This window comes from Cebidichthys violaceus, unplaced genomic scaffold (assembly GCF_023349555.1).
Source record: "Cebidichthys violaceus isolate CVI_PGR_0920_01 unplaced genomic scaffold, fCebVio1.0.p SCAF_16, whole genome shotgun sequence".
NCBI classification, from domain to species: domain Eukaryota; kingdom Metazoa; phylum Chordata; class Actinopteri; order Perciformes; family Stichaeidae; genus Cebidichthys; species Cebidichthys violaceus.
In genome coordinates, this window is record NW_027176329.1 from 2749210 (window position 1) to 2766042 (window position 16833).

At 41.6% G+C, this 16833-nt stretch overlaps 1 protein-coding gene across 2 annotated transcripts in view; it reads left to right on the forward strand.

The window, feature by feature from the left end:
- ano1a (anoctamin 1, calcium activated chloride channel a) overlaps positions 1 to 16833 on the forward strand; it is a 64653-nt gene that overhangs the window by 35841 nt on the left and 11979 nt on the right. For both annotated transcript variants that reach the window (XM_068710736.1, XM_068710735.1), the window contains exons 10-18: positions 1169 to 1233; positions 2551 to 2685; positions 5869 to 6029; positions 7439 to 7524; positions 11061 to 11132; positions 12846 to 12920; positions 14171 to 14372; positions 15752 to 15863; positions 15994 to 16051. In XM_068710736.1, the coding sequence (XP_068566837.1) occupies positions 1169 to 1233; positions 2551 to 2685; positions 5869 to 6029; positions 7439 to 7524; positions 11061 to 11132; positions 12846 to 12920; positions 14171 to 14372; positions 15752 to 15863; positions 15994 to 16051 (966 nt within the window). The remainder of the gene's footprint in view (positions 1 to 1168; positions 1234 to 2550; positions 2686 to 5868; positions 6030 to 7438; positions 7525 to 11060; positions 11133 to 12845; positions 12921 to 14170; positions 14373 to 15751; positions 15864 to 15993; positions 16052 to 16833) is intronic.

Sequence of the window (16833 nt, forward strand, 5' to 3'; positions counted from 1 at the left end):
AGCATTGTGAAAAGTCCAAAATATCTGCTGTCAGAAAAGGTCTACAGTGGGAATAGGAGAACATTGAATATTAAGAATGTCAACAATGATTGTTTCACATTAAAGACCTGACGTGAACACGTCTCCCTTTAGAGTGAATGGTGATATACATGTTACATGTTACATGTGTTCTTATCTCTGTGCACACCACAAGCTTGGCTCCGCTGCCTGAGACAGCATGTGCCTGAATATGCTGCATCAGTGGATTTATTACACAAAAATGTAATTGCATGGAATTTTGCATAATGTATCTCTAGAGCATCAGTGACCTGGCTGTGATTCACAGTGATGAATAATAAATCATCAAATAAAAGCCAGCGGGCAAATATTATCTGATGACCACCATAAACAAGTAAAGACTAGCGGCTAATAAAGGGCCGGGTCCATTAAGTTTCATATAATTTGGCACGTTTCCACAGCAACAACAGAGTCATGTGACACTTACCACTCTGCTGCTCTCAGTTTCTCTTTTTAATTCCTACTCGGTGTTAACAGTCTGTTAATCACTCTTATACTTCCTGCACTTTTCACATTAAAAGCCTTTTTTTTTTTGCATTTCATTGACAGTAAAGCAACTTAATACTGGAGCTGAAAAAAATTAGGCAATTGATCAATTAGTTAATCAAATAATAATTAAAATAATTTTCAATTAATAACAACAATTTTCATAATCGACTAATTGTTTCGATAATCCTTCAAAGTAAAAACAGCGAAAGCTCACTGGTTCCAACCTCTCTATAATATGTATATTTTCTGCTTTTGTTAGACTTTTTGAAGATATAACCATCAGTTTTGGGAACTTGTGATGAGCATTTTTCACTATTTGCTGACATTTTATAGACCACACAAATAATCCCTTTATTAAGAAAATAATCCCTAGGTTAATTGTAAATGAAAATAATTGCTTTGTACACCCTTATCTATCTTTCTTTTTTTAAATAAAATAGAAGGATTATTCTACTTTCTGTTAGAAAATATACATTATCCTGAATCTATCAAACAAACATGTTAACATGGAATAATTATATATTTGCTTTAACAGCTGCTTCACTCATAAATCGGACGATTGAGCAGATAATGGCCCGTCTCTAATTGCGTATAATTACTGACTCGTGTCTTCTCTTCACAGCTGCTGTACGAGGAGTGGGCCAGCTACAGCGTCTTCTACAAGTACCAGCCTATCGGACTCATCAGGTCAGATCCGTAGCGCCGCTCTTGTCACTCCCATCAGGGGAACCACAGACACGCTTGCAGTTCTCATACGTCTGCCGGGGCTGGTGCTCTCACCGCAGCACTGACTGCCCTGACCAGCCTGAAGGCAGGAAAGACAGACGAAGACTCTGTCGAGCAGATTGATGCTCCGCTGAAGCTCTTCCGCAGAAACAACTGTCTTGTGCTGAGCTGAATGTGGTCCAGGGAACAGACTGGGAATGTGAGCTGAATCCCACGGGGGTCTCCTAACTAACACACTCTGCTCGGGGGAATGTAGTACTGGTGTCATTTGACAAATAATGTGGCTTTGATATTGATTTAATACAATGAACGTTAGGCCTACACCATCACATCGACCGTGATCTCATTTGTTGAAGTCGAGGTGGAGAGAAAAATGACTTCTTGACCCTTTTAGATCACATCGGTGATCACATGTTGTTAGCGGTGACCACTGTCGATCCGTGATCCGTACGGATAACCTGTCGCGGTTCAGACCGCGGATGAATTACACAGTTTAACGTTTACCATCACTGTGTGAAATAAAGTTCAACTGACGATCGCCGTCCGCCGATATTCAGTAAAATATGCCATCAGGACATCATTTATGCTTTTCTACTCGCCGATCTCTGATAATGTTACATTGTAAACAACCGACCAGTGTTTGAAGTGACAGGAGAACGAAGGTTCCGTTCAGTTACATCATGATGCGTTCAGGCTCCGTTCAGTGAAAATGAGTATCGAGCGAAGGTAAATTATAACGTTGTCATTATAATATATCGTTAAAACTACGACAAGATTTGTTTTTACAAAAAATATATAATAATAATAATAATAATACTGCATAATGTGCACCTGTTTAACGACACATGCAAAAAATGTTTGTGTCGTTAAACAGGTGCATTTCTATATCAAAATCAAATTCTCTTTTGCCAACCAATTATATCAGGACATCCATCAATCAATCAATCAATCTGCAGCTTTTAGCAACAAAGGAGGTGTGTGTGTGTGGTGTGTGTGTGTGTGGTGTGTGTGTGGAGCCACAGTCCTCTGTAGCTTTGTATCGCGCTTCATTCTAAGCTCGCTCACTTTATAGCGGTCCAATCAGAGGCCAAGGATTAACTGTTCTCCGCTCAAATACTTTGAGCCAGTTTCACTGGCAAATACGTCACAGTACAGAAGCCGAAGACGCTCTAACTTTTGAATCATTGTGGCTTTCAGGGAGAGGTTTAACGACTCGTTTGGCGGCGATGTAACTGTTGTCGTAAATGTCGTTAACGCCTTTGGCATCTCTTTCTACAGGAAGTACTTTGGGGAGAAGGTTGGACTATATTTCGCCTGGTTAGGAGTCTACACACAGATGCTGATCCCTGCAGCCATCGTTGGAGTCATCGTATTCCTCTATGGATGTGCCACTGTCGATGATAACATACCGAGGTACACGCTCACACACACACACACACACACACACACACACACACACACACACACACACACACACAAAATCATTTTCCATCTCTGTTCCGTCTCTTCCTACCGAAGCTCTACTGAATATAAGAAGTGGATGTAGTCATCATGACGTCACCCATTGGTTTGTGGACTGCTGTTTTGAAGCCTCGAGTTCGGTGATTTCGCCGTCGCCATCTCTGGTAGCGGCAGTAACCTGTCAATCCCAGTATGCACAGTAAAGCAAACCCTACTTTATGGTCTATTACTCACTTGATACCATAATGTACTAAATGAACATCATGCTGTATTGAAGAAGACTGTAAACTAGAGATTGAGGCCATAAACTCATGTTTACAATGTTTACTGAGGGAATAAATCAAGAGAGAAGTAGAGTCATTTTAGACTAGACTTCTATACAACCAGAGGAGTCGCCCCCTGGTGGACACTAGAGAGAATGCAAGTTTTAAGACACTTCCGCATCGGCTTCACTCGGCAGAACCGGAGGTTGCCGCCTGGTTTCACTTCATTCCAGCACAAATTAAATTGTTACAAGAGTTTAATGTGAAACAGGTGTAGTCTTGTTTACTGTTAATTCATTTATAATGATTCTTAAAACCAGTTGATTCATATGGAAAACAGGATGACTTTGTTAAAACACCGTGGCCTGTTAACATGCAGGTCTCTTGCATTGATGGTAAGCACCAGGCTTAGACCACACCCTGACTCCACCCATTCACACTAAAGCTTTAGGTTTATTGCGACACCAGCTCATTACAGACTTAACGTGTACAGAGCACATTAGTGTTTGGCAATAGGCATTCATCTGCAATAATACCTTCATAATGACCCCTAACTCTAAGCTGCAACTTACTCAATACACCTCACACAATATATACTGCACAGAGTTGACTCATGGACACAACAACACGTGCTCACGCTGCACATTAAACACTGCAGGTGACTACTTTCATGCCACCCGGCTCTTTTTTGAAATTACTCAGTGAGGACATTCACAAATATCCTGATAATGGAAATTCGTCACGAGCAACTGTGTGAGTTTTTTTTTTTTTATCCCGATCTGCCGTAAAATCCGACCCATCGCTGGTCGCAGCATCTCCGTCTCACCTTCTGACCCCTCCTTCAGTTGAACCGCCCATGAAATATGAACAACCCATACTAGTCGCATTAAAAAAAAAAAAAAGCATTACTATGATGGAAAGACAGGAATAACCTCTGGACATCTCGCTGACACCTGCAACAACAAGTACTTTTCAGCAGAAAGACAAATAGCATTGAAAATCCATTTCACAGATGTCGGGCCCTATTCATCAATATCCCCCCCCCCCCTTGTTTACCCGTTAAACAAGCCCCCCTCCCCCTCCTCTATACAGCCTTCTCAATAGACAGCTCTAAAGCCCTGCCAGGTTCCTCCATACTACAAAAGCGCATTTATATATTAATTTTTCATTCCTTCCTTATTATTGCAACCTAGTTGTTTTGCTATGTTTCTTGGGTATTGTGGTTTTGTACCACCTGTAAGGTCACTGCTGTTTTGTTTTTGCACTAATAAAAAGAATAAAGAAAGCCAGTTTATACTGAGGTAGCTCTAACATATCTGGGGGTGTTGAACCATAATGGACAGTGCTACAAATCAATGAGCAGGACTAGATTTACAGTATATAGGATTTCAACATGATGCCAAGTCATACATAATTCAGATATCTCATTTTCTGTATTAACAGAAACCTGCCTTATTTCTACCAAAAGCAGTTTATCAACTGTTTATCAACTGCTTTTCCTCAAAATGTCCTATAGAATGGTTTGTATTGTTGTATCACATTGTAATGTGATAGATTACTTTAGATATTGGCAAATATAATATGAAATGTGGATAACTTCTTATTTCTGTCACGGCCCAGGACTTCTGAGTGAAAACAGACAAAGAAAAAAGGATATCTTAAGAACAGTGTTTGTCAAAGCCAAGGATGCTGTAATATTTTTCATATTATTGTTCATTTATTGTGCTTTTTGGATATGTTTTACCACATTAAAACAATTACATGAACTATGGTTTATGTTACAGTTTAAAAAGATATTAAAACAGGAGGGGAAAAAAACAACAAAAAAAACAGTTTGTTTATCCTTGTAAATCTTAAAAAATGATATCATAATATTATATAACTCATTCCTGTATGGAGGTGTTCTCCCTATACGAGCCTGGGTTTCCTCCCACAGTCTAAAGACATGCAGGTTAGGTTAACTGGCCCGTGAGTGGGAATGTGAGTGGGAATGGCTGTCTGTCTCTGTGTCTCCGCCCTGGGGGGGACAAACAGACTATAGCGCAATGCTCGCTCAAAAACATATTCACAGCATTCGGATGCCTGGCCTGTGTGCTCATGCAGACAGCTTCCCACAATACACCTGCTGTGACATCGTTGCATCACACACCTCAAGTCACAGCTACTCACAGTCAGAAACGCCGCTGAAATACACTCCGGTTCAGGAAACAACACCAGGGGAAGACGTTACCGTCTTAGTAGACAACCTGGGCCCCCAATTAAAAGGGATAGATATACTGTATTTCTTATGTTTGGATCCAAGAAAGGATTTGAATTATATTCCATCTAAATGTGATTATTTTAGGGTTTTTTTGTCTTAAAGAAGACAGGTTTTTTGAAAGCAAGTTACCCCAATACCCAAAATTTAACAATGTTTTTTGCCATGGATGTCTCTCCTAAATATTGAATGTGTTAAATGTCCAATTTGCACCAAATTCGACACGGCAACCCCTTGTTTCCCTAGCATTACACCCAACAACTGTGAATTAGTTGGGATTAATGTTGAGATATGCAAAGCAAATACACACACACACACACACACACACACACACACACACACACACACACACACACACACACACACACACACACACACACACATACAGAAGGACAGACAGACCAAGATGCCTTGCTTCAGGGTCCAATAAGCATCTGTGTGGCTCGGCGTGCCATGAAAAAAAGTCCTTTGGCAACCATTGCTTTAGACAGACAACATGTAGCAGCACTTCAATTGTAACATGTTTTTTTATGTTTTATTTATTTTTGCCCTGTCATCTAAATCTTAATCTTTTTTTTTTCTGTCCTCCATCCCTTTCAATAATGCATCTGCCAGTATGGAGATCTGTGATCCCAGGAACAACATCACCATGTGTCCGCTGTGCGACCGCGCCTGCAGCTACTGGAAGCTGGTGACGGCGTGCGGCACGGCGCGAGCCAGCCACCTGTTTGACAACCCGGCCACTGTCTTCTTCTCCATCTTCATGGCCCTCTGGGGTGAGATAAAAAAAAAAAAGAAAAAGACACGCACATCCAGCATGCCATAGGATGGGTTCTGGATCAATGAAATAGGCTATCTAACAGAATTAAAACACATAGATCAGCACACCAAGTAGCTCCCTTTAGGAGGATTTTTATTGCTGTGTAATGTTCCGAGCGCCAGGCTCTTCCTCGGACCTTTGGGTGCGAAGGCACATCTTGCGTCCAGTCCAATGAAGCCCATAAAATCCATTCAGTGCTGCTTTTGGCAATACTGAACCGTAGGTGCACATGGAACGTACAATAGGAACCCGCAAAGGTAACTCTTGAGTAAACACAGAGCCGCTCCTCCTCTTGATGTCTTGCCAAGCCACGCTGCCATCTGTTAAGCAGCAGCAGGGCTGCAGACCAGGGGAGGTGTTGGGTTTTTGGATGAAGCCGGTGTCTGACCGAGTCCCAGCACGCCGGCCATCTGGGCTCACGTACCGCAGACCCTATGATGGAATATACCGTCAAACTCGATGCACTTGTTGGAAATCACTGCGGTAGCAAAGCAGCAACACGTGTTTGCACGTGTACACAATGAAAGTACTTCATCATGCTGCAGACTGTTGCCTTATTGTCAACTCATGAAAAGACCCAGTGAGCATATCCACTAACAGATGGTGTGAATCAAGTCATTTAAGCCTTTTTTTTTTTAATTAGGAACCAACGGGCTTGGAGTCGGGAGCTATAGAGACTAGAGTGGGGAAGTATTGAGAGATTGAATCATGCACTACTGGTACAGTGTGGGATTTGTTGTGAGTAGTGTCAATGTCATTGCAAACGCTATAATTAAAGGCTTATGGTGAGGTTTGTCACAACGGGTAAGTCTGCCGAACACGTCTTCAAGTGGTCATGTAGCACATCTGTACAGACGGCATGAAGAAATATACATTCATGGTTTTATTTCTTGTATATTTGCCACTTTAATCTAAGAGAACATCCATGTTGTTTTTTTTTCTTTATTCTTGGAAATTCAGAGTTTTTTTTCACAGAATATTACCTCTTCCATCGGCTCCTTAATTGTTTATTTATATATATATATATATATATATATATATATATATATATATTTTTTTTTTTTTTTTTACCAGAAATGGCTCTAATTTGCCATTGTATAGTTTAAATGTGCTCATGGGTAAATGTAAGCGGGTAACTGTGAAGCTCTTTGATGGGTCGAAAGGTGGAAAGGCGCTCTATGAACGCACGTCCATTCACCATATGTGAACAGAAAGACTTAGGATATGAGAGATTGCACGTTCACACTCACGTATTCCTCGTCGCGGTGTAGACAGTGTAGACAGTGTAGACAGTGTAGACAGTGTAGACAGTGTAGACGTGCAACGCGCCTGTGTTCAGTTTGCTGTGTCTGCTTGGTTGTGCAGCCGTTCTCTTCATGGAGCACTGGAAGAGACGACAGATGCGACTCAACTACATCTGGGACCTGACGGGCTTCGGAGAGGAGGAGGAGGTGAGGCAACGCTACAAGTAACTTCGGCGTTCACACGTTGAAAGAATTCACATGCATATAGAAGAAGAAAAAGCTAGAGCGGGCGTCAGAGAATTGGGACCAACACTTCTCCGAATCTCATTTCGCAGTTTTGCAAGTCTACTTAAGGAGAAGAATATTTTCAACTCCCACCTCACGACGAGACGTTTATTACCTTGTGAAAGGATACAGACGCCTTTCACTGCACTTAGCTTAAAAGTCACAAAGTAATGAGGACGACATAGAGGTTAGGATGGGAATGCGCCTCGTCTGCGCTCCCGTAGTGAGTCAGGCCTCAGCAAACACGGTCCCACACAAACATCACGGCCTCCGGGCATCTTTTGAAATCACGATGAATCGGAACAGTGTACCACCGTTTTTCTGTTTTGCTCTAACGGTGAAGCGTTTTGATCTTCAGAGACAACAGCCGCTGACTGGCATCTTTGTTTTGTGTGTGTGTGTGTGTGTGTGTGTGTGTGGTGTGTTTCACAGGAGGAGCATAAGGTTTGGATCCGACGTGCTTTATATTTGCTTTAACTCACCTTCTCTCCTTTTTTTTTTTTTTGCCTGACTGTTTTAGATTCGTTCTGCAGTCGCTAACACTAACCTTTTTTCTCCCTCAAGCTGCCTCAGGTCTTTTCACTTGATGCCCTTTTCATCTTCCCTGCTCCCGTCTTATGTTTTTTTTTTTTTTTTTTTTAACTTTCTGTAGATTTTCTCTTTGTCTCCGAGGTTCGCCCTAACGCTGGCCATCCCCGTGGCCTCTTGTTAGTGTGGCCTCTCAACACAATGCTGCTGCTGCTGCTGTTTGTGATGGCGGCGGAGTTGACCGGACAGTTTTGTTGACTCATAGCTCTTGTCCTCGCTCCTCTTATAATTCCCCGGGACAACTGTTCCCTCCATACCCATAAGGAGGGCAGCACGCACAGTCCCAAAGTCAAGTAATATACCTTTAAATAGAAGAAGTGGGTGCAAAATATGGGCTGAGCACCCTTTTTTAAACATTATAAAAGGAACACAGCAATTCATTTTTACATGCACTTTTTTTTAATATAATTGATATAGCCGGTATAATTGTTTCAGCTCTTGGAGACTGAGGTTTCCAATGTTGTTGAGTAATGGTGCAATGAAAGTAGCGACTATCAAATGGGACCCTTTGTCCAATTTTGTCCTCGTCCACAAGAAACTGACCATGCAATCTCAGCTCACTTTTTATTGGGCCCACATGGACACGTTGGCTGGCGATAGAAGACAGCGATATGTCAAACTCATACCAAACTCATACCAAACTCTTTCTAAAATACCTGAAAATATGTTTCCTGTAACAAGACCAAAAGAGATCAAAGATGCAGGGTATCTGGTTCTAATTTGCACCGTGTATAAAAGTTGAATCAGTGAGCCAGGTACAGCCTTTTGAAGTGTGTTTTTATACTAACAGATATATTTTTGAAAGGTTCGCTTGTAACACAGAGAATCATCCACCTTATTGTTTTGCTTTTACGGCACAACAACTTTACAGTCTTGGTCCTGTCTCCCAGCTCAACATCAACATCAAGCGTTTTGCAGCCAGATTATTCTCAGGTATTGGTGGAGACCAAAACAGAGCCAGAAGGGCAGTGAAATATTGGACAACCATGACTCCAAGTAATTCCCAGAGTCTGTTTCTGCTGATTGCCAAGATGTTCACCACTACAAATCATTGACTGTATAATAAGTGGATGTAGTTGCCGTTGCGTCACCCATGGGTTTGTGGGCTATGGTTTCCAAGCAATTTTTTAAGCCGTCACCATCTTGGTTTTCTGGAGCCAGATATGACAATATTTGGATGACAGGATGGAGCTGGCAAAGAGTGAGGCCTGGCAAGGCCAAGTGCCGTTAGCGTAGTGAATGCTAAGCTACCAGATACCGCTAGCTAGCATGGTTAGCAAGCCGCATCCGTAATTCACGTTAACTATGATATTAATTGGGATGCTAATTTCCTAAGGCGAAAAACAGACTTTAAACAAAATGTTTTAAATGGCAAAAAAAGGAATTGCCAACTCCTTAGAGTGAACAATGGTTCTGACCTGTCAATCACAGTAAGCCTGTCCCCTAATGCAGAGGTCTTCAACAGGGGGTCCGCGATCCCTAGGGGGTCCGTGGAGGTACTGCAGGGGGTTCGTGCCATTTTTGGTTGATTAGACAATTTTTATATATATAATATTTTTTTTCCCAAACATGAATCTGTCCAATATTTTAATAGTTCAGTATTGTATGCAAGATAACAGGTTTGTTTATGCATAGAAGTGGCACTAATAGACCATCACTCATTTTAGTTTCCACATTTATGTTTAAAATTAAAACGTCAATTTGAATAGCTTGTATGCATGATTATCATACAAGGTGTGTTTATAAATGGCAGTGGCACGGCCACCCTACTCACTGTACCTTTAAAATAAAAACATGAAGATATGAACCTGTGTATTATTTGAATAGCTTAGTATTGAATGCACACTAACAAGGTGTGTTTATACATGGCACTAGGCCCAGTTTAATATAAAACACAAATTTTATACAATATATATATACTAGGGGGTCCCTGCTCCATCTCTCTATCAGTGTGGGGGTCCTTGGCCTGAAAAACGTTGAAGACCCCTAAAGCATCCCCTGCTTTATGGTCTGTTTGACTCTAAATGGATCATAATGTACTAAATGAACATCATGCTGTATTGAAGAAGACTGTAAACTAGAGATTGAGACCATAAACTCATGTTTACAATGTTTACTGAGGGAATAAATCAAGAGAGAAGTAGAGTCATTTTAGACTAGACTTCTATACAACCAGAGGAGTCGCCCCCCGATGGACACTAGAGAGAATGCAAGTTTAAGGCAGTTCCACTTTGGCTTCCCTTTTGTGTGTCCATGTTGTGTTTACAGCTTGTTACAGTGAGGCAAAGCAGCCAGAAAAAAATGAGCTGATGCAGCTGGAAGTAAAGTAGCAGTAATGATGAGGACAGAAAAAGTATTATTGCTTCAGAATATGAAATAATACAATAGCAAGTGTTACTTTGGATAGTCCGCATCTTGAAGAAGTCCAAGTCAAGATTTCGGTTTGTTTTTTGTCTATAGGTAGCTTCTCTCTGCATTTGGGTCTTTTTGTGTCTGTCTTCACTTTGCCCGTCTTTCTGCACATCAGCTTGACTCGTGGATCTTCGGGCCAAAAGTGACCGTCTAACCCCTCAGCTTTGTTTTTAATGATACAGTTTCCTCTTCATTCCTCTTGGCTTACTGCAGACTGGGTCGACGCATTTTTTCTCTTTTCGTGAACAGAACGCTGTACTCTAATTCAAACACACCATTTGGCAAAAAACTTCACGCAACCAGGCTGCTCATTTTAATTGTATTCCTCCATTCTGAAATACCACAATGATCATTTTCTAACAGTTTGTTGTCTTGTGCACTCACTGCTTCATAACATATCAGGTATAGCGTAATCAGTAACTGTAACATCCAAACTGACTTCTTTTTTCTCTTTCCAGGACCACAACCGAGCGGACTACGAGTCCCAGGTCATGAAAAAGACAAGGAAACAGGAGCATTCCACCCCGAAGGTAAAACCGATCAAAGCGTTACTGCACAGTCAGATGAGGCGTCAGTGATAAGGGCTTTGGATTGCACTGCCTGAGGGAATTTTGGCTTCTTTATAACTTTTCTTGTTTCATGTATGCAAGATTTTACGAAAATAGTGAACTCTGAGTCATCGTTGATTACTTAAAAGACATAGTTGTGATAAAAGAGCTATGTGAGCAAAACCACTGAGGTTCTAATAAAAATGGTATGTATCTCTGAAACGTTGTGTCACATAATCAGCTTCATGTCACGTGTTTACGTCCTTTAAAAGTCCATACTGGTGGTTTTGCACATGTAGAATTTTACCTTAACTGCTTTTGACACCTGATATTAACTACTACATCGTTTTCTAGAGCATGCCAATAGTTCTATACTTTCAGTTTCATATTAGGCAGCCGTCGGTTCAAATCATAGACTGTACATAAGAAGTGGACGTAGTCATCGCGTCATGAGTCACCCATTGGTTTGTGGACCGCCGGTATGAAGCCTCGAGTTCGGCGTTTTTCGCCGTTGCTTTTTTTGCAACCGATGAACGGAAGCAACCATATTTGGAATGCGGAGGAGGGACTTAGTGATGCCGGATACGACTCTGGTAGCGGCAGTGACCTGTCAATCACAGTAAGCCCGCCCTAAAGCATACTCCCCTTAATAGTCTGTTTGACTCTAAATGGAGCATAATGTACTAAATGAACATCATGCTGTATTGAAGAAGACTGTAAACTAGAGGTTGAGACCATAAACTCATGTTTACAATGTTTACTGAGGGAATAAATCAAGAGAAGTAGAGTCATTTTAGACTAGACTTCTATACAACCAGAGGAGTCGCCCCCTGATGGACACGAGAGAGAATGCAAGTTTTAAGACACTCATCCCATCGGCTTCACTCGGCAGAACCGGAGGTTGCTGCCTGGTTTCGCTCCATTTCAGTTTGGTATTGAACTTGCAGAGAAAACGGGCGATATTTCTAGGGTTCAACCAAGCAGCTTCCTCTTCCTGAAACACTGAAAAATGTTGTATGTAGTGGAAAAAAACCAAGCACCGACACATGGGCATGTCTATTTAGATTATCATCCTTTTGACTTTTGTCTTGTACCAAGGTCACATCTTACTTCTCATCAAATACACACACACACACACACACACACACACACACACACACACACACACACACACACACACACTTCCTGAGCTTTCTGACCCAGTTCTCAGTAGGCTTGGATGTGACATGATGGCTGAGGGCGGAATTAGCTGTGCTTCACTGCCGCCACATAGTGTCTGTGTGTGTGTGTGTGTGTGTGTTCATGGTGTCTGTGTGTCTGTGTGTGTGTTTATGGTGTCTGTGTGTGTGTGTGTGTGTGTGTGTGTGTGTGTGTGTGTGTGTGTGTGTGTGTGTGTGTGTGTTTATGGTTTCTGTGTGTGTGTGTGTGTGTGTGTCTGTGTGCGTGTGTTTATGGTTTCTGTGTGTGTGTGTGTGTGTGTGTGTGTGTGTGTGTGTGTGCTGCGTGCCCTCGGCATTAAGAGCTGCTACTGACAGAGAGACACGACACACAGGTCCAAACAACTGGAAATGCGATTAATGTTTCAGACATTCTTCATGTGTTCTTCATGTCCCTCACATCACTATGTTTGTGTGTGTGTGTGTGTGTGTGTGTGTGTGTGTGTGTGTGTGTGTGTGTGTGTGCGTGCGTGTTCAGGGCGAGAAGGTGAAGCTGACCTGTACTGACAGAATGCCAGCGTACCTGACTACCGTGGTGATGATGGGCTTCATGGTGAGTCTCAGCGGCCTCCCTGCAGTGTTGCGTCCCCTAGCCTTTGTATTTCTAACTAATGTATGACATTTGAAGCAGAGATATACACTTTGTTTGCTCTCAACTCAACAGTTAGGGAGAGCAGGGCTCTAGTTCAGATGTTTTCTTTGAGCTATCAAGGGCCGCAACCTTCGGCTGATGTCTGGTCAGTGTGCTCCGTGCAAGCTGGTGTCTACTCGGCTCTCCGTAGCATCACTTAACAGATGTGTCTGCTAACTTAACAGATGTTAACAGATGTTGCAGTTCAACTAGACCAACAGAGCGGTGGTGAAATGAGTTAGCTCTTTGTGTCACATTCATGTCAGGAGAATCCTTCAGTTCAACTTTTATATCGATATGTTCATCTCGGCGGTGTAGCAAGTGTGTAAAATGTTGAGTTATTTCAATGAGGCCAACACATTTAATCAGTCGTATCTTGCATGTGTAGCCACAATTTGAACGTTAATCAGGCTGACTCCCCGTCACAAACATGCTAGATATAATGCTATTTTTTGCAACTTTTTATTGAATTTGTCACAGGACAATCGTTGGCCACAAGGTGCAATAGACAAGGATTCTTACACATACGAACAGTATTTAACACAATATACATATTATCATTGTTTTGTAAAAAAAAGAAAGAAAAAAAAGGCAAAATTAATATTCAAATTACCTTAAGTTATTGTATGCATTTCTCCAAGGAATGGGCGTTTTGATACTTAGTATTTATTTACACACTTAGACCTGCTTCAAAAAACATTTTTTTTAAACTAGTGTAATAGTATCCTAATGCGTATTATATATGTTAACCAGATGTTTCTAACACCTGACCCCAAATTTGAAACCCAATCCTGACTTGAACCAATGTTCCGGTTATCCCTCTGAAGTTTCATGTTCAACTTGGAATGACACACATGCAGAGAGAGAGAGAGCGATTTCTAACCAAAACTGAAAATCTCAACAAAATGGTCCAAAACTGACCCAAACCCGGGTTTTGTCGGGACTCGGGTTTGGTAGCAGCAAGCTATTGTGTAGCAGGAGTTGCTGCTCTGCACATAGACGGGTTACAGTGACTGCAGATTGTGAATGTCAGAACGGCCGCCCTTATTGCATGCAACGCCTGTAAACACGTTGGCGTGTTTCAACGTGGTCTTTGTACATAACAATTACAACACAGTTCTTTTAGACCCTTTGCGCTCATGATTGGTCATCCAATCCTCCTTGCTTTTTAGATCCTTGTGACGTTTACCATAGTCTTCGGGGTCATCCTCTACCGGATTAGCATCAAGGCAGCGCTGCACATGAGCACCTACCCTGCGGCGAGGTCCAACATCAGAGCTACCGTCAAGACCACCGCCGCCATCATCAACCTCATTGTCATCATCATCATGGATGAAATCTACGCCGCCATCGCCCGCTGGCTCACCACAATGGGTGAGGCACATTTCTGTTGATCCTCAAACCAAGCATTCGTTCCTGATTACACATAGACTGAGATATTCTTTACAACGAGCAAACAATTACAAACATGTTTTGCTTATTGTTTGCTTATTCACTGGGATGTTTTGAGCTGCACTGTGCAGATTGATGTATATGCAGAGTTTTCACATCTATTTGCCGAAGGGGGAACGTTTCTCTGAGCTCACCTTAAGTCTCAGTCCAACTCGTGTATGTACGAGCGACATTTTGTGAGTTTGGACACCAATCACAGTTCAGTATGAAACCTAGATGAGAGTTTGTGAAACAAACACTGAGAACTTTTTGTACCTGTTCTTATTCACGACTTTTTAAATAACGACTCTTGGACAGTGGCCCCCGATGCACCGAGGCAACCCTTTAGCATCTGGGATGCACAGGGGCTGAAGTCGGTATTAGACAGTCAGACTAACTAATATGATAATGAAGGGAATTACAAGCAGACATCTAGAAAAACACCATCAATGACGCGGTTTATTGAGAGTTGTAACAGTGTCTTATACCAGTGGTGGGCCGTCAGGGCCAGCAAAGCCTTCTCTGCTGGCCTAAACAGAATCACAAAGTTATAGCTATTTTATAATTGAATCACTTTTCATAAATACACTCCATGTATTATAATTATTTTTCCCTTTAGCTTATTTTCTCATTGCACAGCTCCTGTCTTCCTCTGTTGCTCTGCTTCCAGCGCTGTGCAGCTTCTTTTAAGTAGAGCTTTTATCCAATCAGATTTCACCTCTATGGAAAGCCTTTGCAGTTTAAGTAAATGGAGACGATATTGCTGATTGTCATAGTCTTCAACCAATCAGATTTTTAGTTTGACATGTTGGGCGTATTCTTTGACGTGCCAGAGCTTTCTAGGTGGCCTACAAGTACCTGAGCATTAACGTGCGGCTCAGCATTAACGTCACTGTTGTGAAACTGAAGCTAGCTAGCAGAACTTAGCGTTTTGCTTGGTGTAGCTTCTTTTTTTTTTTACCTAGCTTTGTTTTTTTAACGGTGGCTCCGCAGAAAGATAATTTCCCATAATTTAAGCTTCTGCATTTTCCAAATGCAATAGTATTATTCAAACGTGTTGTTCGGTTCGTAATGCGTACTGAACCGTGAGCCTCGTACCGAACAGTTCAGTACGAAGACGTGTACTATTGTTACACCCCTAGAAACAAATAACCGTAGCTGTGGCGTCATAATGAGGTTATTAGGAGGTGGTTCAACAGGACAGCACTGAAGGCCCAGGTATAAAACACATGGCCCGCCACTGTCTTATAATAATACCTAATGCCACTGGATGTATTCATGTGTATATGAGATGTTCAAGCCACATGTTGTCTCTTTTTCAGAGGTTCCAAAGACGGACAAGAGCTATGAAGAGCGCCTCATCTTCAAAACTTTTGTCCTGAAGTTTTGCAATGCATTCACGCCCATCGTCTATTTGGCCTTTTTCAGGGGCAGGTAAAACCATTACTTCTCAATGCTCGTGTTTTGTGCATTTTTGTGTTAAAATGCGGCATTTTTATCTGAAATACTAGTGTGTGCTAGCAGCTTTCCTTATCTCATGTGCGTGGTTGTGTTTGGTTCACAGGCTTGTCGGGCGGCCGGGGAACTACCTGTACGTCGTTGGATCGTACCGAATGGAAGAGGTAATTAACACTGAACACAATGTAAATTAAAGGTTACGGCTATTACCTGGTTTTATTTGTCATTAATCCACATTTGTGAGTATTTGTGGCAGCAGGATGGTGTTGGTGGAATTGAGTCAAAATAAACTACAGTGTGTGTGTGTGTGTGTGTGTGTGTGTGTGTGTGTGTGTGTGTTCATGGTAATGTAGGAGCATGCAACAGCGCGGCTCACTGCTGTGTTTTTAATAGTTTTGGACCTTTTTTTTTTTTTGGAGCTCCTCAACAACGTCACCTGAAGGCAACGTTTTTGAGGAAGGTCCTCAGCTCAGCCTTCTTTGTGATGCTGTGACTCATGATGACACGCCCCTCTCAGTTGAAGCCACGCCCCCACTTTAGATCGGAGTCAAAAGTCTGAACTGAAAACCGAAAAAAAAAAAATTGAATCTGAAAATATAAAATCTGAAACTGAAAAATCCAAAACCTCAAATATCAAAATATATATGAAAGTGAAAAATGAAAAAAATAAATGTATTAAAAAAAATTTCAGAACTAAATCAAAATTATATTCAACCCAAAAAAACTTTTCATTCACTTATTTTTATTTTGAATACATTGCTGTATTTTTCAATGTTCAAGACCATAAGTTGAACTTTCAGGTTCAAATTATTTTTTCAAATGATCAAAACTTTTGACCTGGATTTAGCTCCATGTTGAAGTAACTGGAGCGTTTTAACGAGACAGAGGGCAAACGGCCCGTTTCAGTGGAACTCTGGCCTCCGTTATCCCGAGGACAGAGGAGATG